This window comes from Pararge aegeria, chromosome 16, assembly GCF_905163445.1.
Source record: "Pararge aegeria chromosome 16, ilParAegt1.1, whole genome shotgun sequence".
NCBI classification, from domain to species: Eukaryota; Metazoa; Arthropoda; class Insecta; order Lepidoptera; family Nymphalidae; genus Pararge; species Pararge aegeria.
Window position 1 is genome coordinate 11,942,104 of NC_053195.1, and position 27,859 is coordinate 11,969,962.

At 34.8% G+C, this 27,859-nt stretch overlaps 1 protein-coding gene across 1 annotated transcript; it reads left to right on the forward strand.

Moving 5' to 3' along the window:
- Positions 1-12,260: 12,260 nt before the first annotated feature.
- Positions 12,261-17,963, forward strand: LOC120630665 (MAPK regulated corepressor interacting protein 2). Its single transcript, XM_039899929.1, has 5 exons — positions 12,261-12,381; positions 12,470-12,554; positions 13,716-13,825; positions 15,356-15,412; positions 16,569-17,963. The coding sequence occupies exons 1-5, from the start codon at positions 12,330-12,332 to the stop codon at positions 16,712-16,714; spliced, it is 450 nt and encodes a 149-aa protein (XP_039755863.1). The 5' UTR covers positions 12,261-12,329; the 3' UTR covers positions 16,715-17,963.
- The last annotated feature ends 9,896 nt before the right edge of the window (positions 17,964-27,859 follow it).

Below are 27,859 nucleotides of genomic sequence, written 5' to 3' on the forward strand. Positions count from 1 at the left end.
AGAAATCCACACAAATATTTAAATTTTCGAAAAAAGCACCGAAGCTCACTAGCACTTTTAAAATACAAACCGTGTATAATCAAAGCGTTCTCTTTTATTAACTACGGCTTTAAGTACCAACCTACCCACATGAGCATTATCAGAACATAGTTAGGTACCTATTTAGATAAAAAATACGTACATTTCTGACCTATTTCCTTTATTCGATACAACAAATAAATAAAAATGAAAAAAGAACATAGTTCTTGAAAGTAAAATCTTGTAAAATTATCAATGAACATAGCAGATAATAATATATTATCAGGTTCGGAAATTACGCATTGCAAGTTCCAAGAGTAATATTATAAATTCGAAAGTCTGTCGGTTGGTTTTACCTTCGTTTACCAAACAACCAAGCAATTAATTTATATCCCATATTATAAATATATAACATTTATATATAGGTATATATAGGTATATATATATATATATATACATACATATATTTGATAGCCCATCAATTTAATGTGTATGTTTATATGAGGGATAGTTTAATATATATATAATAGGAATAGCATCAGAGGAATATATATAATATATATCATCATATCACCATCATCTTTAGCATATTAGAAAATGTGCCTCGCTGCGGTGGTTTCGAGGACGTTTTAGATTTTATTTAGTTTTAAATAGTTTATTTTAAGTTATATTTATACTTTAAAGAAACAATATTACTATAATAAAGTTTATATAAATACATATATACATATATTTGATAGCCCATCAATTGAATGTATCCCGGAGAAATGCACGGTTCCTAAACATTTAAATTCAAAGCACAACTACTTATTCGTAAATAGCTGAACGGATTTTGATCTATTATATTTGTACAAAATTCAGATTCCATTGTAAAAAAAATTATTGTTATATAATTATTCGATAGTAAGTTTATTTGGCTGTCCATCGCAGTTAATCTCTGCATAGTAATAACAAAGTTGCTTTCCGCGTCTGTCTGTTTATCTGCTAAGTTCTTATAAACCAGGCAACTGTTTTAAAACTGGTTTCACAATTGCTTAATTTGTTTTTAAAATATTATTTAAGTTCACTAAAGCCTAATTTAGTTTCTTTTTTTGTAAATTGCTTGTGTTACTAAGATGACTGACGAATATATTTTGGAATAAAATGCGTAAACACTTATAATGTACCTACAAATTATCTAAAAAAACATTTATAAACTAAAAAAACATTCATTTATTCATCACACAATCATTTTCCAATTGTGGAAATCGATCCCACAGCCTTGGACTCAGAAAGCCCACTGCGCCAATCGGAATCGAAATGAATGTATTTGGCAGTAATGTCACTATTTTTTTTCTAATTCATACCCGGTTTTTTCAGTATCAGTCCGGAGTTGGGAAATTTACGGTGTCCATCCCCGTGCGTCCATCCTCGGAGATAACTTTTAACCGTCGGTCCCTGTTATGATGAACATATTATGATAGGGCCCATTGGTGGTATGCTCTAAAGCCCTCGCTTTTATGACAGGGGAGGCGTGTTCTCAGTAGAGGGACGTTAATAGACTGATGATGATGATGATATCAGTGGTACCTAATTATTTTTTTTACTTACTTCGGTAAAATTAGCAATATGCATTTTATTAATAGCAAATGCAGAGGCAACCTTGACTCACAAAATTTATGTTAATATACCAGTTGACATTATAGCATTTTAGATATGATTTAAAAATAAAAGATCCTAGACTAAAAGATTTAGTTAAATAATCTCAAATACCTATGTTCTTAGGTTCTGAAAAAAACACTTTATTATAAAAAACTATAAGTCACCTTTATCACTTGCTTTATAATATTCAGCGGCGTTCTTCATCCGCGTTTTTACGGTTCTTTACAAATCCCAAAGTCTTGTGTACCATTCGTTTTCCTGGCACAAAAAGTGTATATTACTCTACGTCCTTCCAACTAACTCTATGCCAAAAATCAACTTGATTGGTTGCTTAGTTAGGGCGTAAAGCAGTGGCGTGCACTTCATACATGCGGAAAAGCACTGCTTACCCTATAATTCATGTATAACTCGAATAGGAGGATTTTGCCATTTTATGCCATTTTCCTGCCTTATGCATATCCTGGTAAGAAATTCAGTGCACGCCACTGGCGTGAAGTAAGAACAAACAAACAAACACACTGTTTACATTTTATAATCATCATTATCATCATCACATCAACCCATTCGGTATTGGGCCGGTGGCCCACTACAAAGCACGGGACTCCTCCCACAATTAGAAGGAGTTTAAGACCGTAGTCCACCACGCAGGCCCAGTTTGCATTGGGTACTCCAAACACCTTTGAGAACATTATGTAGAACTCTCAGGCTTGCAAGTTTCCTTATGATGTTTTCCATCGCCGTTGACGCAAGTGATATTTTAATTATTTAAAACGCGGATAACTTAGAAAAGTTAGAGGTGCGTGCTGGGATTCGATCTCAAATTCAAGCCGAGCTTCTACCCAATGCGTTATCGCCGCTTCATATGTATTTTATAATACTAATAGGGAAAGCAGTCAGCTCAGATAAAGTTCACACGCCTACTCGGCTATCACAGACAATACAAATAAAATGAACCGTTACATTAAACTTAGTAGTTAAGTTGTAGACAAAGAACATTGCAATGTATACGAGGCTAACAATCCGAGTTTATCTGAAAGCTTTGATCTCTAGGCGAGGCGTCCCGTTACTTGTATTGACGTGGCAGTTGTGATGGACGATGTGAATAAGCTATTTTTGAGTTGCAGACGGAGTTTTATGAACTTAATCACCATTTTAACGTACGTGTATCTACGTAGTTTTCACAACGAAAAAAATTTATGACATTTTTGACCGTATATCCGATTAAATGGTCGTCCACTTACAAGATTCGCTAAAATTTCTACATAGAAAAAAAAAAAAAATTACAAATTCAATTGACTATCTCTAAAAATTGAAGAGTTTACCTTCAACGCTCAGGCAAGGATTTCCTTTCAGAAGGAGATGGGGAAGGCCATAGGAGTCAACGTTATTAACGCTTCAAACTCCTCATTTTAAGTTTGTTGTGGGCTTCTTTTTAGACCATGGCGCGTTTGGAACCCTCGTAGCTTTAGTTCTAAGTTGACGAATTTAGCTATCGCCATCAACTCACTTCTATGTCATATTTTACATGTAATGTACGGATCAAAAGTGCCGTCTATTTGCCTATTTGAATAAATAAATATATGACTTTGACTTTGAGAACATTACGGGGTTTTCTCACGATATCCTCTTTCACCATTGAATAAAATGATAATTACTTAAAACGAACTTAACTCTGAAAGGTTACAGGTGCCAATGATCGAACTCTAAAACCGGAAAAGGGACTCGAAACCACTAGGCTATTGCGGCTTCTATAACTTATGTTAATTAATTCACGTAGACACATGCCAGTTCCATCACCGAGATTCAATCTATTCATGCAAACAGACCGTGCCATTTCGGTTTGATTAAACCATTCAGCTATATTCCAATTGTAGGTATAATAAATAGGTAACCTAGCTAGTACATAGTACTTAGATCAATGTACTTAGCATGATGAAAACCGACTCACGCGTTTGATTCCTTTACATTATACAATATATTTAAATTGCATTTTTCTGCAACTTCGTAGCAGCGAATTAGTTTTTTCAAAGTAAGAAACTGCCTATGGAACTGTTTTTATGTAATAATTTGGAACTCAAAAAAGATTAAGTGGGCAGTCAATCTGCTTTCTGTGTCCAAGGCCGTGGGTTCGATTCCCACAACTGGAAAATGTTTGTGTGATGAATATTAATGTTTTTCAGTGTTTGCGTGTGTATATGTTATAATATTTTTATATTCATCAGTCATCTTAGATGGCGAATGGCGATGTGTGTGTAAAAAAAAAATGCAAGCATCTATTTCTGGCGTAAACAATTTTAACGCAACTAAGCTAAAGATATAATATACAAGTGGTAATTTTCATCCTTGTTTACTACTTAAATCTAAGTGTTAACGTCAGAATACATCTATGTAAATACTTTAATGTACACCTCAAAAAATTCTCGTCCAAAGTTCGTGAGTGCCTACAGACCAAAGTCTTCAAACAGTGCATGTTGCCAATGATAAGTGATGGATTCGAAATGTGGCCACTAACTATGTGCCTTTTAATGAGGCTCAGAGAAACTCAGTGCACGATGGAAAGAACTATGCCCGGATCCATTGTTCCGTTGCTGCGTGAGAGAAGCACCAGAATTTTATGACAAACAATAATTTGAAGAGAAAGATAGGTAAAAAGTTTGTATGTTAGTTTGTTATGATTAGTGGCAAATTATTCGTTTGCTGTAAATGTTATCATTGTTTATGTTATTTTACACAACATTAGTCAGCATTCGTTAATAATATAAAAAAAACCGACCAAGTGCGAGTCGGACCCGTACACGAAGGGTTCCTTACCATTACCTATAAAACGGCATAAAAATCATGTATTTTTGTGTTTTTTTAGTAATAGTTTCATAGCGGTAATAGAAATACATCATCTGTTAAAATTTCAACTAGCTAACTATCACTTTGCATAAGAAACAGCCTGGACAGACAGGCGGACGGACGGACATCGGAGTCTTAGTAATAGGGTCCCGTTTTACTTTCTGGGTACAGCACCTTTAAAATGGCGACGTAGTTTACGAAAGGAGATGCCTATACAGTAACACTTGCAACAAATTGCCAACTTATCGTCATCATACATTTTATCCCTCTTTTTTTTAAATCTTAAAATACATACACGACAGTGGTGCATCTAGTCAATTAGAGATGGACTTCAGTGTTCCGACTAGCATTGGCAGAAGGAAATTATCTCCCCGGGGAAAGGATAAAAATTAATCTCCACAGATTTGTCAACTCTCAGAGCATTGGCGCATAATTTGGAAATAATATCCATGTAATTATGTGTAATAATAAACGGGGGTAAACTTCTCCTATTCCTTGTTCCCGTGCTGTAGCAGGTGAACACGTGAATTATAATAATAATAATAAATAATAATAAATGCTGTCAGTTCAGGCCAAATACCCATATGACAAAAATGACAAAAATTCAAACAAAAATACAAAAAATACTGTGAAAATAATACAAAAAATTAAAAACAATAGTAAAATTTAAAATTTAAATAAACATCCAATTACATTTACAAATTTCAAAAACTAAAAAATAAAATAATGAAAACTATAAAAGAAAAAAAAAAGATTATTTCCGATTCGCACTGCGATGTTGTTTCAACCAATGCCGGAAGAAGGCGACATCGAAGTGCTCGTACATTGCCCGGAGAATCTCATTATTAGAGCGACGTAATCGTTCCCAAAAGGAAGCTATTCTGGAACGTGTTAAGGCAAAGAAGTCTGGCAGTCTTGCAGAGGCGAACATATTTGAAGCACTACAAAATCGCCGTAGCTTCATCAGAATGCGGTAAGCATCATTATTCTGGATCCTGATAGCACTGTACGCACGTCAAGTGTATTTATTATTATATCCCCTGTCAGGGGAAATAATCGGGGGATATATTTTTTGTCTAATGCCTTTGCTAGCCCTGCTGCCGGGCTAGCACAGACAAAATACAAATATATTATTTGGATATTATTTCCAATTGTTCGTAAAGTACTCCGAGATTTGATAAGGCTATAAGCAGTGGCGTGCACTGGGTTTCTTACCAGGGTATGCATACAGCAGGAAAGTTGCATAAAATGGTAAAAATCTTCCTCTTATACGGGCTATATTTCAATTTTAGGGTATGCAGTGCTTTTGTGCATGTATGAAGTGCACGCCACTGGCTATAAGAGAAGATAAATTTGTATCCTTTCCCCGGGGATATAATTGTCTCCTGTCCATGCTAGCCGTGCTGGTGTTTAGGTCGTGTTATATTGCTCAGACTTAAAAAACAGATTAAAAAAAAGTAGGTAGTGTAAATATATATAACTGATGCCCTATCTTATGTTGTCCTCTATATTATATAGGGGACCAGATATAGCAAATGGACTGTATAGAGCTCAGCCTAAGTCTAAGAACAATTAATAAAAAAGCTCGTTTTCACTAAATCTAGGAATCCATTAAATCGGATGCCTGGTGGTTTAGGTTACTCCTAGAAAAAAAAAACGTTACACGAACTCTTATGTGATGTCTGAAGAAGTTACGACACGTATTCGGCGGATCGTAAAGGTTAGACACTGACACTTGATAGATGAAAAATATATAAATTCGTTTTTTTTTCAATAACCTTAAATCTATACGAAAAATTAAAAATATGATAATACAAACATAAATACCACACATAGTGGCAAGAAGCATAGAGAAGTTAGGTTATATGAGATAAATGTATGCCTTGGAATCTTTTTTGATTAGACGTTACTAATTCAGGCATTACCTTGTCCTTCGTTAGTGAAAATGGGCATAAGAATAATAAGTTGACATCGACAGTTGTCTTAAGTCCATCGGGTTTTGAATCCTACTGTCGTTTAACACCACAATATCCCGCTCAAAGCAGTTTCCATCTTCTTTTCGTATACGCATGGCTAGGGTTTGGAACGCCCTTCCGAGTTCAGCGTTTCCTGATTCTCACTACCTTGAAAGCAAGAGTAAGACGTATCCTATTTTAGGGCAAATCTACACTTTCCATCACGTGATATTGCGGTCAAGCACGAGCGTACCTATATATAATTTTTTTAAGTGTGATTGCAGTCAACCTAAAAAAATATAATTATATAAGTACCTACCTACTTTTTTTTTCTATCATCAGCATATCGTCGTGATAGTACGCACCTATTTCGCATGCAATTTAGGTGTGTATTTGCAATTCTTAGCTCAGCCTGGGAATCGAACCCAGGACGTTTTAACCCATAATTTTACATGATAACCACTTGACCAACGATGCAGTCCACTGTACCCTATTTAATTAAGCACCCCATTTCCGTTCCGAGTACTGTTGTACTTTTGTTTATAACAGTTTATTGGGCCTATTGTCTGTCGTGATGACTTCCAGCCAGTGCTTCCTGGTTCGAAGAAAAAGAAGCTGGGAACAGTTTTTTCCTTAGTATTGGAATCATTAGAAAAAGATAATAGGATTCTATGCGGAAAGACTGGACAAAAAGATTAATTGGATCCAATAGCCTTCATATTTTTTGTTAGGTTTAAGTCCTAACTTATCCACGTACATACAAATATATATGTATAGGGCTCCTAGGGCTTTAAAGGGAAAATATCGTTTTAGAAATGGTAAATAAAGGACATTTTTTTAGTAAAAAACCTAATAAAAATTATAGTGCTTAAAATTTGAATATTTGGGTATTCTTAATTTGAATAAATTAAGAATACTTTCACTTGAACAAATTTTCAAATGCTCTTGGATGCGTGGGTGAAATAAAAAATCTATAAATTACTATATATAAAAAGGCATAAATAAATGTTCTTTGAAACGATTGAGCAGGCTCTTTTGAAATTTAAATGACGAGTCATCATTCACACAGATGATAGCAATTTTTTTCGCAAACATTGAGTTTGGATCCTGGATGTTTCTAGTAGTTCTAGTAGTGAATTATAATAGTTATAATTAGCTTTATTGACTCTGTCTCGTAGTACAATGGTAGCAGCTAATACTGCAACGCTGATTTGCAGTACGTACGTACGTAGTACGAATACACCTAGCATTATTGTTTTTTTTTAATGCAGTGGGCAGCGATCTTGCTTTCTGAGTCCAAGGCTTGAGGTTCTATTCCCACAACTTGAAAATGTTTGTTTAATGAACATGAACTTTTATCAGTGTCTCGGTGTTTATCTGTATAAGATAAGTATTTGTTTTTCTACATTATTTATAAAAATATTGATCAGTCATCTATGTACCCATAACACTAGCTACGATTACCTTGGATCTCGATGGCGATGTGTGTAGTTGTATGTGTATTTATTTAATTTTTTTCAACTTAGCCATTGACTGCAATCTCACCTGGTAAGTGATTCTGATGATGCGGTCTACGGCGGCGGGCTGACCTGTAAGGGTTGTGGCTGATATATTAAACCCATAATACACATTGGTACTCAGAATTAACTATCATCATCCCAGAACCCAGAACCCCTCGATGCGTAATTGAACATGTTAACCGCTTGACCAAGGGGGTATTAATTACTTTATAATAAATAGCCTGGTACCCGCGTTCCTCGGCCGCGTTTGTTACGGTTTTTTACAAATTCCGTGGGAACCGTTTGTTTTGCTGGTTTAAAATATTATGATACTCTCCTTCCTCGCAACTTGATTGGATGAAATTGGAACAAAAATCAAGTTGATTGGTTGCTCTGTTTAGGGTATAAAGAAAGGACAAACAAACAAGCACACTTTCATATTTAGTAGCTTCCGTTAATTTATGCAAGATTTTTTTACGTACTCGTGTGGACATACGTAAAGAATTAAATATTGTAGACACGGCTAATTTGTTGGTAAGAGTATATTCTATCAAAATTATCAGTATAATGTCGTGGTATTGGTATCTAGTGAAATCATACAGAACTACATAGTTATGTTTATTATTAATTTTATTGTAGCATAATTAACAACTATTTACTTACCTACCAAGTTATCGATGATTTCATATACATATTTACAATTCAAGTAGGCTTATACAAGTACCTACAATATAAGTAATTGTATTGGAAGTGACATTGTGTTGGCCACTGCATTGACTTTCGCTATTGTAAGCGTTAGTACAAAATTTGGTCGCTCGCATCGAATATGGAAATACTTGAACATGGTAGTAAAATTTATCTTAATTGCATTAAATTAAAGCTCTTATTTGCCCACAGTTATTTAGCTCGGGTTTTGACGTTTCATAAAACAAAAATCATAAGTATAGGATTTACGACTCTAAATCAGAGTCATTAGGTCCATTTTACTTTGAAGATACAGACTTTAATGCTCGAAAACGACTCCTCCATTACGAGCGAGCAAATCTCGTGCTAAGGCTGGTGATTGTAAGTCATTCACTTTCACTTAGCCAGCGTTTCCAGTGCTTCCATACAATTCCGCGTGTGTCCAATCTTTGTTCATTTGTGATTCATGATATTGTGCAGTGAACGCCGGTTGCCTTAAAAAACTACCTACCTACTTAATCCGTGAATTCCGATTTCCGTGACTCTTTTTATCCGACACGGTTATGCGGTTAGTACGACAAAGATGTCCAATGCTGACTGCTGATACCTCCCTAATGATATTAATAATCTATATATATAAAAGAGAAAGTGTGTGGGTATGTTCCGTATAGACTACCGAAACGGCTTGACCGAATTCAATGAAACTTTCAGGGAATCTCCGGATTGACCTGGCGAGTAATCCTGTAAAGTTTGGTGACGATCGGAGCACTCCTATTTTTGAAATAATTAGCCGAAAATCAAACCTTTGAACCAATGAGGTGCAAATGTGCAAAATTATTAAAATACCACACGTGAAACATCAAATGTGGTTTCCCTATAAATAACTTTCTTATGTTTATTTATGTGTAACGATAAAATTAATATTAAACTAAGTAGATAATAGATAGGCCAAGTTTTCGTATAAGCAACCCGGAAGATCGCTTTGCTTGCGTGACTGTTCATTGGTTTTATAGCTATGTAGGGTATGTAGACATTGTATTGTAGAGAGATGATTACGATTGATTAAACGGAACAACGCTATTCCATGGTAAACTCAATGAGATGGTATTACTTCCCGAGTCCTGCAATAAACAGTAATGAACTTGGATATTTTACCATATTTTTGCTTGGGCTTCCTTTTAAACCAGCTTGATAAATCAAATTCAGAATCCATTAATTCCAAATTTGTTTCATAAATCTTCTACAATACTACAATGCAAAAGCATCTTTTTACTTTTCCTCCCTTCCATCCTCTATTCTTCGTTCTTAATTTTTTTTCATCTATCCGGAAAACGTTCTTACTGGCCAAACGGAAAGCGCGGGAAAAACAGTAATTTTACATAGACCAATCAAAAACGAGTTGTTATTCCTTCGCCAATTAAAGATTAAAATTATTGCTAATGTCGTGTCACAGATTATAAATGACAGAAAATCATGTCTCTAGATAAAGTAGACGGTGAGACTCGATGTAAAGCCTAAAAGCGGATTAGGTTCTGAAGTTTAAACGTTTCTTAAGTTTTATTTCAGTTAGATTGATCAAACAACAGTATAAAAATATTCTTATACTTCTGTCTGAATCCTGAAAAATTAGGTGACGAGGGAGATACTTGAATACTCCGTGAAAATTAGGAGAATCTGTACGGTTCCATTTATAATTTCTTCAATCTTTATACTTCACAACATACAGATCTCCCGCACCGGACACCGGGTTTCGACACCGGAGCATCCTAAGTAATGTTCACTTTACAATGTGTTATAAGTCATTGACAAGTACGTAACGCCTACTTCTATCCAAAATGGCTCGACACTGACATGAATGTTCAAAGTAAACTAGCGTAAGTTTTGTATATTCTATCGATCTGTAAGAAGCCTGTTCATAAGTTGCTAAGCAAAGTTGTTATTTGTTAAAAAAAATATGGATATTCTTTGACAATAAAAACGTTACTGGCGTAATATGATGCTAGAAATAAATCTTAAGATTACGGATAGATTGAAGGATATCTTAGGCGATATACATCCTTGCGACTTCAAGTTTTATGTAAAAATTATAATCATGGTAAACATCCTTTTAATGACTTTCACGTCAGTTTCTACTTACCCTTGAGCTTCAGCGATCTTACACAAGATGTAAGTGCAAAAGCGTTGCTTCAGTTCTTAATATGAACCGGATATCGGCTTTGTACATTTTTCCTAATTACCACATACCTAGTTGAACAGGTAGGTTGACCATTTTTTTGCTGGCTAGATTTTGTGGCTACTACTTCAAATAATGAAATTGCAGCTAGAAAGAGAAAAACGTTTTCCTTTTACTGCGGCTTGTCATATTTGCGTCTTCTTTATTGTGGCTCACAGAATCACTATTTAAAAAGTTGGTCAACCTAAATCTAGTTTTGGAATTCTACGTGAAATAACTGATAAACCAAAATGGATTAAACAATTTTCTATTCGTATCTTTATAACTTTTAGTTAGATTTTCTCGGATTCCAATCGGGCATAGTGCACAAACGCTCCATTGGTCTGTGATCAGTCATTCTATTACCTCCCTACGTACATTGTACCAGGAACATACATACTTATATGTAGTTGCTAGACACCCGAGTAATTAATCGTGAGTTGCTGTGTTTATTGGTTATCATTGACCATACGAGCATTAATTGAGAAATGCACTGTAATCCTACCTAATAGTGATCGTCGGCTATGTAGTCGTAAGAAGTCCTACTGATCTGTTAAAGTGGAATCAGCTTAATCCTCACCACGCTACGTAAAAGCGGGTTGGCGGACTTCAGTAATGATTAAAGTTAGACTTTGAGTGCTATATGACCTGATGGTATATGTTGATGCATTCTAAGATTGTAACGGGATAACACGTTAGGAGTATGGTAGGTACACCTAATCGTTTTATACGCGACATCGTACCGGAACGCTAAATTGCTTTGCGGCACGATCGGTAGGGTGTTACTATTCCACGGGGAAATGCTTTTATGCTCAGTACGCTTTTTGAACATTAGAAGCAAAAATAAACTTGCAGTGATATCTTGGAGATGTCTCTTAAAAAGTGAAAATTTGAATTAAACGTAAGTTTATAAAAAAGTCCTATTACAGTATTAAGGACGACGTCAACCATAAAAATGCTGGGGTGCAAATTATTGCTTCTTAAATAGTTTTAAATGACAATGAGAGATGGTGATAACAAATAAAAATTGTCTAAGTTTGTTGTGGGCTTCTTCTTAGACCAGGGCACTTTTGGAACCCTCGTAGCTTCAGTCTTAAGTTGACGAATTTGAGAGATTGTCCTGTGCCCTGGCAGACTACTCACTAAAACCGATAATTATAAAAGTAAGTTTCTAAACTTTTATAATATTTGATGCGCGCTTTCTACTTATCAAAAAAAATAAACTTAAATTATTTAGTTTATTTTTTTGATGAGGTAACTAATAAAAATTATAACATTCAATTTTGTATTGTAACATTTTTTTCTGTCAAATCAGCCTATCATATCTGTGCTATATCTGTGACTTCTGAGAGTCTACTGTGAGATGTCAGTTGTCAACAAATTGTCAGTGTCACATTGGCAAGGCAACATTGTATTCTACTTCAGTTCGGTTCAGTGTGGATTTTAAGTTATATTTTATTCGTGTTACAAAATTTTAAAATGTATACAGTCTCCAAAGGACCCAGCAAGATTGTCGCGAAAACTCGTAGAGGTCATTTTCATTAAAACTTGTACAGTTTTATTCCTATTGCACAATGTAACCTGAAGCGGCCCTAAGTGTGGAATATTTTGAATTTCAGGTCTCTCACAGAATCTAGAAAGGTTAGACAGCCGTAAAGACTACAACAGGAAATCTTCAGAGTCTGACAATGGAGAAATAATCAGGTAAGTTGTTTATAAGCACCATGATGCAATGAGGGGGATATCAAATAAGTTTCATCACAGATTTTACATAACCTCCGACCGGAGGTCGAGACGGCGGCAGAACTCACAAATAAAACAAACATCCGGTTTTCAACACATTTAACAAACACTTGCTACTGTAGTATATCAAATACTAAGTACTATAACAGTTCATATAACAGGGATTTTTGCATTATAAAACTAGCTGTGCCCCGCGGTTTCACGTGCTTTGAAGTAAAAAAAGTATGTAAAAATTCAATAAACTTACTGAATAGAATGACTACTTATCTAAATTTTTTTTTGTTATTAAAAAACCGGACATTCTGACCTGACAGCCTTTCATTTCTACATTTGCTCATCCATACAAAAATAAGTTTATTATGTTAATATATATTTACTGCATATCCAAGCTTACTCAAACCACACACAACTTACAAAGTCAATCTCTATTAAACATTTTAAATGTTTTGTTGAATACTTTTTTAATCCTCAATTAAAGTTAGTATTTGTAACCTTGGTTAATCATATCAACCAAATACCAGCATACTACAGGGCACAAGTCTTCTCTAACGCTAACTTTGGTTACCATACTATAATTAACAAAAAATTATGACCAATTAAATTTGGCTGCTAATTTAATTTTCAGCATCAACTGTTCAGCAATAACTAACGTGGCCGGTGGGAAAATGTATTCATGATTTTTTTTCCAGTTTATTGCTAACTAATTGTTGCCTGTGACTTTCTCTGTGTCTATATTAGGTTTATATAATTATTGCTGGAACCTTTATTTTCCCTATTTTATGTATCCTATGAATTCTAACCATCACTATGTATAATTTCAAAGATAAGTTGAGCAGTCAAGCCGGAGATAAATATAATCCTATGAGATAGCCCAGGATACAAGCTTCATGTGTGTCAAATTTCATCAAAATTAGTACATTGGTTGAGCCAAACAGATAACAAACAAAGTCTATTAAGCCATTAGCGCTGATTAATATCACTAAAATGTGATAATAATCCTTAAAGGCAGCTACAACAAATCGCATTGGATGGATACATCATCATGGTCATCAACGCATCTATGTCCCTCTGCTTTAACAATTTTTATTGTTAATCCTAACGAAACTATTGTTTTGCTTTCAGCATGCCAAAACCAGTATTCCATTCCAATGGTAAAAAGACAGTGCACCAAAGAATACAGCACAATGTAATAACTCCACAACACGAAGAAATAATCAGATATATCAGTGAAAGTAAGTCATTGTTTTCAGGAAACGTAAAATAGAGAAAATTTTAGCAATATTAGACTTTCTCTCATGATAAAATGTATCCTCTGTAATTATGTAAGCATGCAAACTGTTTCTATGAAAAATTTTACCAAGGTAATTATTAAGAGATTTAAGTTTGCAAACGCTATTCTTTTGATACTGTTACCATCAGCTGTGTATGTATCTTGTGCATACAAGCTACATGCTTGGATAGATGGACATGAGCCAAATTTCACCAGTTATCAGCTGAGCTGTACACTGTAACAAACAAACGGATAGATAGATAGATATGCATTCGTATAGTATAGATTAAAATAACTATTTCTTAGGTAATGAAATAATCATGAGAAATAGCTTAACTGATCTTGCCTACATCATAACTATTAAATTTGCTTTGTTGAGTAAGATGTATTAACTAGAGAAACTTTGCGTTAATGGTTACTTTCGCAACCTTTCCTTATCCAGTGCTGCAAAATAACATTTTTAAATTAAAAATCATTTGTATGTTGTATTCACTTCAATATTGTAGTGATCAAATACTCAAAAACAACTGAGCAATTGTTTTGAAACAATGTCAGTATATTTAAATGTATAACTACAACAGAAGTAAGGTAAGTGTTAATTAACCATTTAATTTTATGCCATTTTAAATAATCTTGACTCTCAATATGTATAACCAGTATTGTATTACATATAAATGGGCCATACAGTTCATAAATAGCTTATTGACTTAAGAGAGCTTGTCTGTTATGAGTACAATACAATGAGTTTCACATTACAGAATGAGCTTTTATTGGATAAGGAATATTGGATTGTTCCAGCAACTCATTGGCTTCCTCATATAATACCTTTTTTTTTTTTTTACACTACAAGTTAGCCCTTCACTGCAAACTCCTGGTAGAAAGTGATAATGCAGTCTAAGATCTTCTGTACTTAAAATATCAAGAAAAATATTTTTTGCTACTATCTTTGTAGCTGTGTCTTGGCTTTCCCCACACTCTGAGAAGTTGTGCGTAATTCAGCAAGCCCAGTCATCCCATTGTTGGGATGACTGGGCCCTGGATATTTTTATTAATTCTTTGTTAAAAATGTTGGTTATGGTTTTACTAGTTCCATAATGAAGATGTTTTAGTTTCTGCGCCTATCTACCGCGCGCTAGGTTAAAGCGCGGGAAAATTTCTTAACTTGTCAGTGGCTTAAAAAGGATGAGAACCCCTGGTTCTATTTAACCTGTTAGGGGGTATGGCTGTTGTATTAAACTCATACCTCCAATTGTTTTCTATGTGATATCGTGCAGGAACGTTAAATCGCTTGGCAGCACGTCTTTGTCAGTAGGGTGGTAACCAGCCACGACCAAAGCCTCCCACCACACCAGACCTGAGAAAATTCAGACATTGCAAATTCCACCCGAGGCACCTACCTATTTGAGGAACCTAAAAAAAATATAACTCCTTCAATATGCTCAATTGGAAGTTTTCGCACAGATTTAGCTAATTAATGGAATTTTAATTGCAGCTTGGACACAAACAGCAAATGGAGACAGTGAGCCCTCCACACCTACAAGCACAATTGGTGAGTTTAAGGATTTGTTGAGATTAAAGGAGATTTCGGCCACATTGGTCAATATCTCTGGAGGGATTTCTCAATTATGCGGGAGATTTTATATTGCACAATTGTGGGCCTAAACCCTGACAACCTTTGTTGTGTTTTCTTCAAGCTGCCTGCTCACCAACCCATTCCTTATAACAACTACTTTCGCCAAAGGTTGTCTGGGAGAGATCGCTTTAGCGTTAAGACCCCTTTGCACACCTTAACTAGTTTTTCGATATTTTTTTTATTTTATCTATTATGTTTCTCTTTTTATTTTGTTTTTGTGTGTGCAATATAGAATGTGTAGCAATCTTCTGTGCAGGCGTGACAAAAAGCTATTAACCGAAAGAAGAACTTTGGAAGGAAGAAGTGTGTCTCAACACCACACAGGTGGTGTTGAGGCACACTTCTTCCTCCACTCACTCTCATTTTCCGAAAGAACGGCAGTTTTAACACAACCGCAAAGAGATCAAGCGCAGGGCCGACAACGTCTCTTGTTAACGAGCTCCAAGTCCAACCCAAACTCTGGAATTTCTTAATAGAAAAAACACCAATCCTATTTTAAATCTTTTGATATGCAGTTAAATATGCTTACCAATAGACCAACGGACCTCAAAACATGAACGTCAAAATTCATGCACACCTTGAAGCAATTAGAAGGGAACTTTATTAGGTCTAAGGTCTGGATCGCTGCTCTTTGTTCATTAATTTTGATTTAGCACAAGAGTTTCAATCTATTCTGAAGAAGAAAACTGTAAATCTGTTGCTAATGTATATTAGTATCTTGTTGATAGCTATTAAGACGTCCAGTGTATTTACAATTTTACTTGTTACTTTAAATGTTTTAATGTGAAAGTTCATAACATATATATGATAAAAGATGGTTGAGGTCTTCGAACTTCGTGCGTTTCGATGTGCAGAATTCAATAATCAGTATCAGCCGATCAGCGAGACGGTGCAGTTGACTTCCTGCACGGAACTACACTCTTAGCTAACTTCCGCGACGACAAAAACTTTGAATCGAACTAGATAAACTGTTTAACCTAGGAGACGAAATTTAAACTTCATTCATACAAAGTACAGAAATACTTTCTCCCCAACCTATTATTAACGATTGAACAATTACATTTAATTTCAGGATCCGGTAGTTCCTCCCCTGCGCCCCCCACAAACCTTTACTACCAGGATGATGCGCCCAGCTCCGTCCTACACGACTTCAAGCCGTTTGACCTTGAAACCTGGTGGGGCAAGCGGCTCTTCCAGAACATCACAAGCTCGCTCTGAGCCAACCAGGTCCAAAGATATAGAGAGGGAACATGAAACATTTCGGTAGCGTAAGTCACAATCAATTGCAGTTTACTAAATTTTATAAACATATAGCCTTTTTACTAGGGATGTGCGGTAAGGTTTTGCTTTACGCATAAAGCCCATCAGTACTAGCCCTTAGTTTTAATACCGATTTTTGTTAGCGCATCTGCATCACTAATTTTGGACATTTGCAATACGCGTCAGAAGCGATTTCAATACGATACATTAGCACAATATCGATTCAGTAGCTTCTGCATCGATCTAAACGCGAGATTGTTTCGGTTTTGGGAGTCAGTATGGTTAAAGAAAGACAACCAGCAACAAAATTTCGTTTGTAACCTCCCTTCAGAGTCCAGAAAGCAGGGTGTTTGTCCAGGATAGGCAATAAACTGGCAGCTTATTTAATGGAAGATCCACCGCAAGTGCTGTGATTTTATGCACTTATCAAATGTAAACTAATGACTGGACTTAGGCCACTAACTACAGATTTACTTATCTAGTTACTTCTTTATGGTTGCGACAGTAAGATAGATCTAAGTTTAATGGTATGCACTTGATATATGCGTAAAAGCACTGCCTAACCTGAAGTTTTTTTTTTTATACGTGTTAAAGGTTTTTACCATCTGCCCTTACCGCGGTCGTAAACACTTTGCACGCCTCTAAATCTGTATGCATCTGCACCTTTTTCAACTATGTTTTTAATCACGAAAATGTACTGCAGTCCTTACGAAAAGCGCAATAACTTTGTTTCGGGCCTCGCAAACTTTTATAGATTCAAATTTAAAATTAATTTATTTTAATAAGCCTCATATAGCCTTTTCGAAACGTCAAGTATGACTGTTTGTCGTGACTCTACTACCGGTTCTTTTAAAACATCATTTTATATATTTTCAAAGCGGAGTAGTTTGCTCCCAATAGATATTCGAAGTCGGCAATATAAGTTCTACATTGTCAGACAGTTTTAACGTAACTCTGGTTTATTTTACTACAATATCCAGGACTGTGGATGAATCTAGTTATTTCACTTCTCGTAAGAACGTTTATATGTTTAAAATAAATGCTATATAAGTTACACATATAAACAGTAATATAAGTTACAGAGTCGACAACTATATCGTCATGATCGTAGATGAATGGTGGATTTGAATTTTCTAAAACTTAAAGTTATTATACAGTTCCATAATTTATTTTCATTAAGTTAAAAATTTAAAAAATAATTGTAAATAAATATTTTAATGAAATTATAAACTATTTGCTACAAGGACGATGAAATTAAAAATGCAATAAAACAAAAACCGTTTTTTACGAACATGGCGATTGGTTTCAAAAGTTTTCGTTTTGACTTGGGAACTAATATTTTTAGCTAAATTTTCTCTGTTCTTTATGATGCGAGGCTTTGGCCGTGGCTAGTCACCGTCCAACAAAGACGTGCCACCGAGTGCAATTACGCGTTTCGGTACGATGCCTCGGAAAAACGGATCACGGCTCGGGGTTTATTATATCTGCAATAACCCTAACATGTTAGCCCGCTACTATTTCAGACTGAATCATTACTATTGGATAGAAGCAGGCGTTACTTGGCGGAAATCCATGATATATTATCAAAATTAAGCTTAATTTGCTATACTCCGCGAAAAGCAGGAGAATCTGTGTGGTACAATTATTCATTGTAAAGTCAACATCTCCTGATGATGCTCCGGTTTCGGAGCGAAACGTGCGTAGAGGGTATATTGCCGAAGATCTGTTTGGTGTGGGGTATAAGGATTGAAGAAATTATAAATTACACCACACAGATTCTCCTGCTTTTCGCGGAGTATAGCAAATTAAGCTTAATTTTGCTAATGAATCATTACTTACCAACAAGTTATATTGCTGTCAATACTAACTTGTAGCTGAATAAAATCAAAGAATATATTTTTGATATTTTTTTGGAGACATTAACCGATACAATATAGCTAAAGTTACTAGTTTGCAAGTCACGCACTAGTTCTGCTTTTAACGGTAAAGTAACGTATTTTACGAGTCTGCAAGTTTATATGTTTATTTAAAAGATAACTCGCTATCTATGTCAGGGAAAACGAAAAATAACTTAGGTCTCGAAGTTAAAGAGTTTTGACAAAAAACTTTCGTTTGACTACTTCAAACACACAGTTTTAAATTTTTTAACCTACTAATATAAGAGAAAATTTAGTAATCTACAGCTGATTGTGGATCTCAGTAGGTAACACCTTTAAAATAAGAAAATATTTCCAAAGCTCAATTATATTTGCAACTGGTTTTGCATTGTTGTTCGAACCAATATTCTTTAAGATTGTTGCATTGTATGAATGTTATATATTATTTTGTTTTGTTCACAAACATTTTTTTTTCTATTTTACATCCTCCAGAGTATTGCAATATATTGATTTTATACCAAAGAGTTTTTAATGGAAAAATAAAAGCCTAAAATATTTACTTGCACAAAACGTATGTGTTCCTACTAAATTAGTATGACGTTTTCTTTATAAAGATTTTATAGTTTCAAAGTAAACACACTTTGACCTTCGCAGACACTTTTCTAATATTAATAGATCATTATAAAGTAACCAAGCTAAAAAAAGCACTATACCTAAAAGCGTAATCTATACAAGGTTATGCATAATCAAGGCGTAAATAAGCATGCCACCGTGGACTTGCATTGTGTTTTAGTTTAGCTTTGACTTCAAATTGTTGTGATTCTTGTTGATAAACAATCTATCCAGACGTAACGATCTTGTTACTATACATCAGCGACAAAATTATCCATTGGCAACATTTCAGGGACTGTGTCGAAGCATGTCGTGACTCAAACTTGTGTGGGCATCCAAAAAAAAAAGTGAATTATATTCACTGTTGTTTTTGGATCAATTTGGGCATCCAAAAAAAAAAGTGAATTATATTCACTGTTGTTTTTGGATGCCCCGAATTCTCCCACAATCCGGTGGAATCCGGTGGATGCACGGGTACCCTTCCCCACTTATAGGTTTAGCCACTTAAAGATTAGCCCGCTACCATCTAAGACTGCATAATAATCTACAATCATTTTAGATTTCAGCCAAGGGCGAGCATGTAATGGAATTAAAAAAGAATTGGCTCCTCACTAGCAAACTAACAAAAAGAGTTGAACTATTCGAGAGCGTACAAGTTACTGCTCCCGAAAACTTTTGTTATCTATTAGTATGGAAACTTGAACGTTATGTCTAGATATACCTGTCGATAGAAATATTGTTTCTTAAAATTTTAATCCATTCTTTATTATAATACGAATGTGTATTATTTATATTGATGCAACGGCTGTTTTGAAAAAAATCTACCCAATAATCTATTTACAATTTTTTTTTACTGCCATGTTATGCTTGAATGAATATACCTATTTTATAACTATTGTTATTAAAACTTACAAATTTATTTGCAATCAACTATGTACTCCTAGTACAATGTTTTGTTTTCCTTAAGCTAACTTCAGATGGCCTTAATATTGTATATCTATAGATATAAGACTTTTTCTATTTAAACGGCATTCAGTAATGCCACGTATTTTACAGTTATTACAGATAATCTGGTTCGTTCATGTAGAAATTTCAAACATGATTCACAAACTTATTGCTAAACGAAGGCCAGCAAACAAACTTTTACGCAAATAACATTAATACTGGGTTACATTATTAATTTCTTTTCGTTGGTCTTTTTTTTCAAACAGCCATTTGAGATTTTCTACCATAGTAACTTTATCCACGTAAAATTTTCTTCGGAAAACTTTTCCTCCTTTTTTCTTTTTTCTATTTAATACACATGCCACCTTTGTACCGTTAATTCGTCAGTTTACTACGTTACGTTTTACGTTATATCTATATAAACTATGGAATATTGAAAATTATGTTGAAATTTCTAAATGATTAGACAATACTGTTATCAATAAATTTCTCAAGTAAACCAAATTGACAGGTCTAAAAATACAATACTTTTACACCTGTCAATTTAGTGTATTTTTACGATTTGCGTACAGCAGAATTGGCGCCCGATACTAATGTATCGCAAAACGTGCTTCATTACATGTTTTTGTCTTACACAGACAATTTTTACCGATGTTAATAAAGTCAGTATATTTAATCATGTGTTTTTAGCTTATACTGGATCAATTGTTGATGTAAATGCACAGAGTAGAGGAAAGAGGAAGTCGGAGCTCTTCACTATACTGAATACTATATAAATAAAATAAGGACTATATACCAAATCCAGCATCAAAAATATACAACGCAGGCGAGCCGAGGCGTTGGAGGCCAATTTCGCCATACAAATCCGTATGTGGCCTATACCATGAACTTCCAGTATTGATTGTATTGGTTTAACTCGTTATTTGCAATGAATATTAACGTATACAATGTTTAAATGAAAACTAAAATATAATACCTTCACAGGATTCTGAGGTACATTATTCACTGTCTCTGAGACTTATCTATTAAACCGTAACGCTATTAGTTTATACTGCCCTAACATCAGATGCAAAAAGAAAATAAAGTGACTCCGTTATAAGCACATTCATAAGGCCTCTCTAGACGTGCGCGAATCCCGAGTATACTTTAATACACTTGAATGTTTTGAATAAGTTCCTTTTATGACATATTTTTACAAGGTGTAAAAACCCTGTAAAAATAAATGGTGCATATTCTTATGTATCATTCAACAGTATTTAGTTATTCGGTTACATGTTGTATATTGTTGAGTTGGAGATCTATTTGAACTGCTGCGCAAACGGCTTCTATAGCTAAAACCGTCCTGGACCGTTAGCCGTTTACCTCTTTCCTTTAGTCTGCGGAAAACTGTTAATTTGTTTTTTTAATTCTTGTTTTTGACTCCTTCTCGCGCTTGAAGCTTGCACATGTCTTCGCATTGGCCGGATAATTTTATATGGATCTTTGGAAAATTGATTTTGTCCCATTCTTTTTGGCTAATTTCATAATGACACTTTGTATATATCCATACTGAACTCTATAGAGTATGTCCAAAAAACCTCACACGTTTATAATGAAAATAAAATAATGGAATTTTTCTACGTAATTAAGGAACGCCGATAACTAGTATACCTATTTCTTAATTCCCGTAGATCAGAACCCATATGATGGTATACCAAAGATGTATTTTGATAAAATTATGAAAAGCTCTTTTGGATGATCGATGGTATACTTTTGGTTACTGGTTTCTAAGGCAACACTTATATAACGATTCAGTAATCCTCGATTTTATTAAGAAATTTTATACACATAAAAGCTATGTAAACTTCAGTTTTCATGAAAAAGTAACCCCAAAAAATATACAGTCAACCCTAATTGTAGTTACGTGACATCACATTTACACAAGTATGTGTGTGTGTGCAGTGGCATGCATACAAGATATGCTCTTAGCGGGCAGATGATAAAAAAATGGAAAAAAGTTATAAAAACTTAATAGTAGGCTTTTTATAACTAGTAATGCCTACCTTTTCATTTTATATCATCTGCCCTCTATGTGCATACACCGCATGCATGCGTGTGTGTGTGTGTGTGTGTGTGTGTGTGAGTGTGAACATGCGTATAAACATACGTATGAAAGATTGTTTTCATATTATCTAGGACGTTAGTCTGTTTCTGTTGCCATTTATTATAGTTATCCTCATTTAACCTTGAATGTAAACAGCTGATACTGCGTAATTTCCATAAAAACTTTGAATAGTTATTTCTCTAAACGGATTGATCCCAGGTGAGATTTCAGTTAACGGCTAACTTGTGGTGAAAATAGTTTCCGTTAAATCTCCAAATTATACCTAAAATTATAAAAAAAAAAATACATTGAATTCCTTATGTAAGCAAATTTTTAAGAATAAATTTAAACAACGTGTTTGAAAATAATTTTGACGTAAGACAATAATAAGATGAAGCTAAGTCTTACAATGGTTCTTATTCGATTGTAAAAGTAACACTTAAGTTGACAAGTTAAAATTATTTCTATTAAAAACAGTATCAATGACAGCATTACTATTGGCGGATCTACTGATTGATTTCAGTCTAATGATTTGAGTGCAATGGAATTAGCACCAATAGTTCTTGTACGATTGTAGGCGTAACTAATTTGACAGGTGTAACAATAGTGATGCTACTTACTACTGGAAATATTGTGAAATGGAAGGCATTACTTATATACGTGTCAATCCAGGTATCACCAATGATACTTTACTATTGTAATAATAAGGCTTCTGTTACAGTCATTTTGAAATCCCGAGGTTTACTTGCCCCAATTTAAAAGTAATCGTAGGTTTTATAAATAAGAAACTTGCCCGTGGATTCGTCCGCGTTTTGGGTAACAAACCATAAATCAAAATCCATCCATACAAACTTTCGCTTATACAATATTTATTTATGATTGATTGATTTTAAAATATAAAATAAATAAATATACTACGACAATACACATATCGCCACCTAGCCCCAAAGTAAGCGTAGCTTGTGTTATGGGTACTAAGATGACTGATGAATATTTTTATGAATAATATACATAAATACTTTAAAATATATATATAAACACCCAGACACTGAAAAACATTCATGCTCATCACACAAACATTTTCCAGTTGTGGGAATCGAACCCACGGCCGTGGACTCAGAAAGCAGGGTCGCTGCAAACTGCGCCAATCGGCCGTCGATTGATGATGGATGAATTGATTGGTTGATTAAGAGTGAATCGCTCGCCCGCGCTTGTATTTCAGATGATGCTTGATATGTAACAGGGGCCTTAGCTATCGAAGATATCAATAGGTTGTTGACGTTTCAATATTTATTAGTGTTTGTTAATAGATGAACTATTCTGTACGACTCTTTATGAATGAGCCAAAATCATGTTGCTAGATAATAATAATATTTGTTTATTGCACTTAAGCCGGGATTTAAGGCATCAGCACACGCGACGCCACGCGTGTTGAGCCAAATCGAATCTTAGTATTTTTAAGCAAACACGACTTGTATAAACAAGCTTGGCGTCGTTGTGTCACGAGAAACAATGGCGAGATGCATATGAGCCCGTGCCTTGCCTTCATATTTTCTGTTCTGACAGTGTACATAAGTTAGTTAATAGTCACAGAGACGGCCGTCTTTATTTCTCATGGATGAACTACAAAGGAAGAGGTAGAGGTACCATAATTTCTTGGGTTATAAGAATTTTATTAAATAACTTCCACGTCGTTCGCGCCTGGGCTCTAGAACATTTACGGAGTCATTTTCCTGCATAACTGAAAAAGACGTCGTTTTATGCTTTATAAACTGTTTCAAATAAAAGCTTGCAATGTCCTCTACCTGTCTTTGAAAGTTCTTTCAAAACTGGTTGAACTACCCGTTCAGAAAGAAAGACGTTTTTGATTTTCTATTGTTTGAAATATTTATTATATGTTATGAGTTTAAAAGTAAGAAATTATATTTATTATTACAGATTTTTGCTCAATGTATGGCACGACAGTTCTTATTTCTGTTTATATTCAAATTAATACATTATTTTTTGTAAGATAATTAATGTTAAGTGCATATAATTAGGCGAGCGTCTCTGAGACTTTTTCCCTTTTTGATATGAATAACAGCAAATCGAATTTAACTGTAATACTAGTGTATACTAATAAACACTATATACCTAATATAGTATATATTAGTTTTGCTAAATGTAGGTAAAGTCACGTATTTCTTGAAGGATATTTTATTTTTCCTTAAAATTTTAAATACAATGAAATATAAAATTGAATATGAACACCGATGTAGGAACAGTTTTTATCCTTTTTTTTTTTTAGATGGAATATTTGTGTAGTGATATAGCAGGAGGTAGAATTTTTTTAGACTGATTTAGTTAATAAAAGTTATGCTTTTGTTGTAGTTTAATAAACCACCTGACAAAGTTACAAATGTAGTTTTTTTTTTTTATTAATATTATACTTATCAGAAAATAAGTAATGAAGAACGCAAGAAGCGGTGATAGCTTAGTGGTTGCGGTTTCGGCTTCACTATCAGGCGGCCGGTTTCGAATCCATGCACACAACTCTAACTTTTCTAAGTTATGTGCGTTCAAAGCAATGAAAATATCACGTACTTCAACGGCGAAGTAAAACATCGTGAGGAAACCTGCATGCCTGAAAGTTCTCCATAATGTTCTGAAAGGCGTGTGGAGTCCACCAATCCGCATCCAGCGTGTTGGACTACGGTCTTAACTCCTTCTCATTATAATAGGGGCCGGTAATAAATTGATAAAGATGATGAAGTTATGCAATTTAAAATTGCAACAATGTGTTTTGTGCGAGGACTTGTAATAAATTCTTTCGTGTTAAGGAATGAAAAATATTTAAGAGCGATGAAAAAGTAAACAATGAAAAACTCGGGCTTAGGTAGTAGTCTATCATGCTGGCCAAGTGCGGATTGGTAGACTACACACGCCGTTGAGAACATTATGGAGAACCTTCAGGCATGCGGGTTTCATCACGATGTTTTCCTTCACCGTTTAAAGAAAGTTATATTAAATTGCTTAAATTAAAAAAAATCATCATCATCATTTCAACCAATAGACCTCCACTGCTGGACATAGGTCTTTTGTAGGGAGTTCCACAATACACGGTCCTGGGCCGCTTCCCTCCAGCGGCTCCCAGCGACTTGTCTGATGTCATCTGTCTAACTCGTTGGGGGCCGACCTACGCTGCGTTTACCGGTGCGGGGTCGCCATCCCAGCACCTTAAGACCCCAACGTCCATCCGAACTATGTGCCCTGCCCATTGCCACTTCAGCTTCACGACTCGCTGAGCTATGTCGGTAACTCTAGTTCCTCCTACGGATCTCCTCATTTCTGATTTGATCACGTAGAGATAATCCTAGCATAGATCTCTTCATCAAAAAAAATTAAATACAATAAAAACAAGATGACACATCCAAGAACAAATCAAGTTGGTTTACAGACAACGCATTTTGTACATAACGCAATCGCCGCAATACGCCTCGTGTTCAGATTGGAATAAGTACTTGTTTTTCGATCACTTTACTTAGAGACGACAGTTTCGTGTGGTGACCGCAGAATGCGTAGATCAGAAAACTAAGGGTTTATAACGGAGAGCGGACAACACCGTCCTCGAGTCAATACTACCATGTTCTGCAATCCCCAGCCTGTCTGCCCGATGCGGTGATTATGGGCAAAACTTCCCGTGAGGTATTTAGTTCAGCGGTGGACTGCTATAGGCCATTGATTTACCTGTACTTAGGAAAGTGTCTTCAATTAGATCTAAAAGAAAATAACCCTCTAGGTATCAAGTTTATTTATTTATTTATTATTTATGTACCATAAATTGTGATTGTGAACATAAGATACATGAAGTGTACAAAGGAAAGCTTATCTCTATAAGAGATCTCTTCCAGCTACCCCAGGATGTGAGTAAGATGATTTAATTGTAGTATAGGTCAAATAAAGGTACAATATACTTCATAACTACTAAGTATATTTAATATATCTAAATAAGTTTCCACCAATAATAAAAGAGAGAGAGAAACTCGTATATCGTTGATTAAATACTTTACTAATTTATAAGCTCAAATGTAAATTCTCTTTTTAATTTATGAAAAAAAATCTAATGAACCTTTTTGTTCTCTTTTTAATTTATGAAAAAAAATCTAATGAACCTTTTTGTCTAGATGTCAACTTCATTCTACATCGATGGTTTTTTTCTCAGCTTTCCTTCTATATGCCATATATATTTCAACAATCTCGAAAATCACAATAAAAAATTTCATACTATCCACAAATTATATACCTACCGCTGCGTTAAGTGGCGTTATATTACCGTCTAAATGCAAAGACTCCAGATACATGATAATTTAATTAAGTTTGAAGATTTGAAGTGTTTCGAGGTCAGCAGCATACCGGTAAACACTATTTGTAAATAAATCGTCAGATTTATGATCACACTGGAAATACTAGCTCTAGGAAGTCAAAGAGCACGTTCAGGAGTAAGCATTCATTCATAAAACTAATGTTTGACATGTTACGGTTCCTATAAGTGGTCTCATATTGTATCATCACTAGCTTACCCGTGCAACATGAGTACCTTCAAATCAAGAGTGAATAGGCATTTTGTAGGCAAGCGCGCTCCACCTTAGGCTGCATCAGGTATGATTGCAGTCAAGCGCTCGTCTATAAACATAAAAAAAAAAAAAATTCGTCTGCACCAAATCGGTTATTACTGGAAATGACGAATAAAATGACATTTTCTAAAAATTTATCCTAGCTAGATCGATTTATCGCCTCGGAAACCCCCTTTATACTAAATTTCATGAAAATCGTCGGAACCGATTCCGAGATTCCGATTATATATATATACAAGAATTGCTCGTTTAAAGAGCTCGTTATAAGATAATAAAGCCCAGCCTAAGCGGGCGATGAAGAGAGCTGGGCATTTTTATCTTTAACTACCCTAAGTGTACTCATACGTAAGTAATGGTAACCAGACAGATTCTACAGAGATCGATTCGGGATATCCCCGGGAAATCGATCTCGGTACATTTTTTTAGTAATATTTGATGGCCCCAGCAGATGGTAAGTAAAAAAAATATCAACGCCTTTTAACAGAGCATTCAAGTGTAAGGTTACTTGAATTTTCGTCAATGATGCCATTCTAAGCTAGATTATCAATACGAGATGATATGCAAATCAATAAAATGAGTCTAGAAATTATAAAAGAACTCCGTCATCAATCCTTTTGATAAAACACTCATGGATTTGGAGTATTAATATTTGATAACACGGTGCTGCCACGTTGGAAAGTTGGAAGGACTGGCGACTAAAGCGACGCGAGGAAAAAAAGAAAGGGGAGAGGGGAAAAATATGGCGCGCAAAGTGATATCGGGCGTTTGGGATTATTTGGCGAGATTTTAAAATAGAAAAGGAAAAAGGGAAAGGAATACATTAGTAAAAGAGTAATTATTTTAAGAGTTTAAAGTGGTGGTATATTGTTAGCGTAATCGACAAATTATGTGTTAGTGTATGATTCTTAAATTGGTTTTTCAATTGGACTGGAGTCATTTTACACAAGGAACACGTCAAACCAAGTGCTCCCCT

What these genes read in the sequence shown, in the direction of transcription:
- LOC120630665 (XM_039899929.1), top strand. Translation starts at nt 12,330, where the DNA reads ATGTATACAGTCTCCAAAGGACCCAGCAAGATTGTCGCGAAAACTCGT. An exon ending in TGTCGCGAAAACTCGTAGAG is followed by an intron (nt 12,382 to 12,469) that starts GTCATTTTCATT and finishes TTTGAATTTCAG; the next exon opens with GTCTCTCACAGAATCTAGAA. An exon ending in AATCAGATATATCAGTGAAA is followed by an intron (nt 13,826 to 15,355) that starts GTAAGTCATTGT and finishes TTTTAATTGCAG; the next exon opens with CTTGGACACAAACAGCAAAT.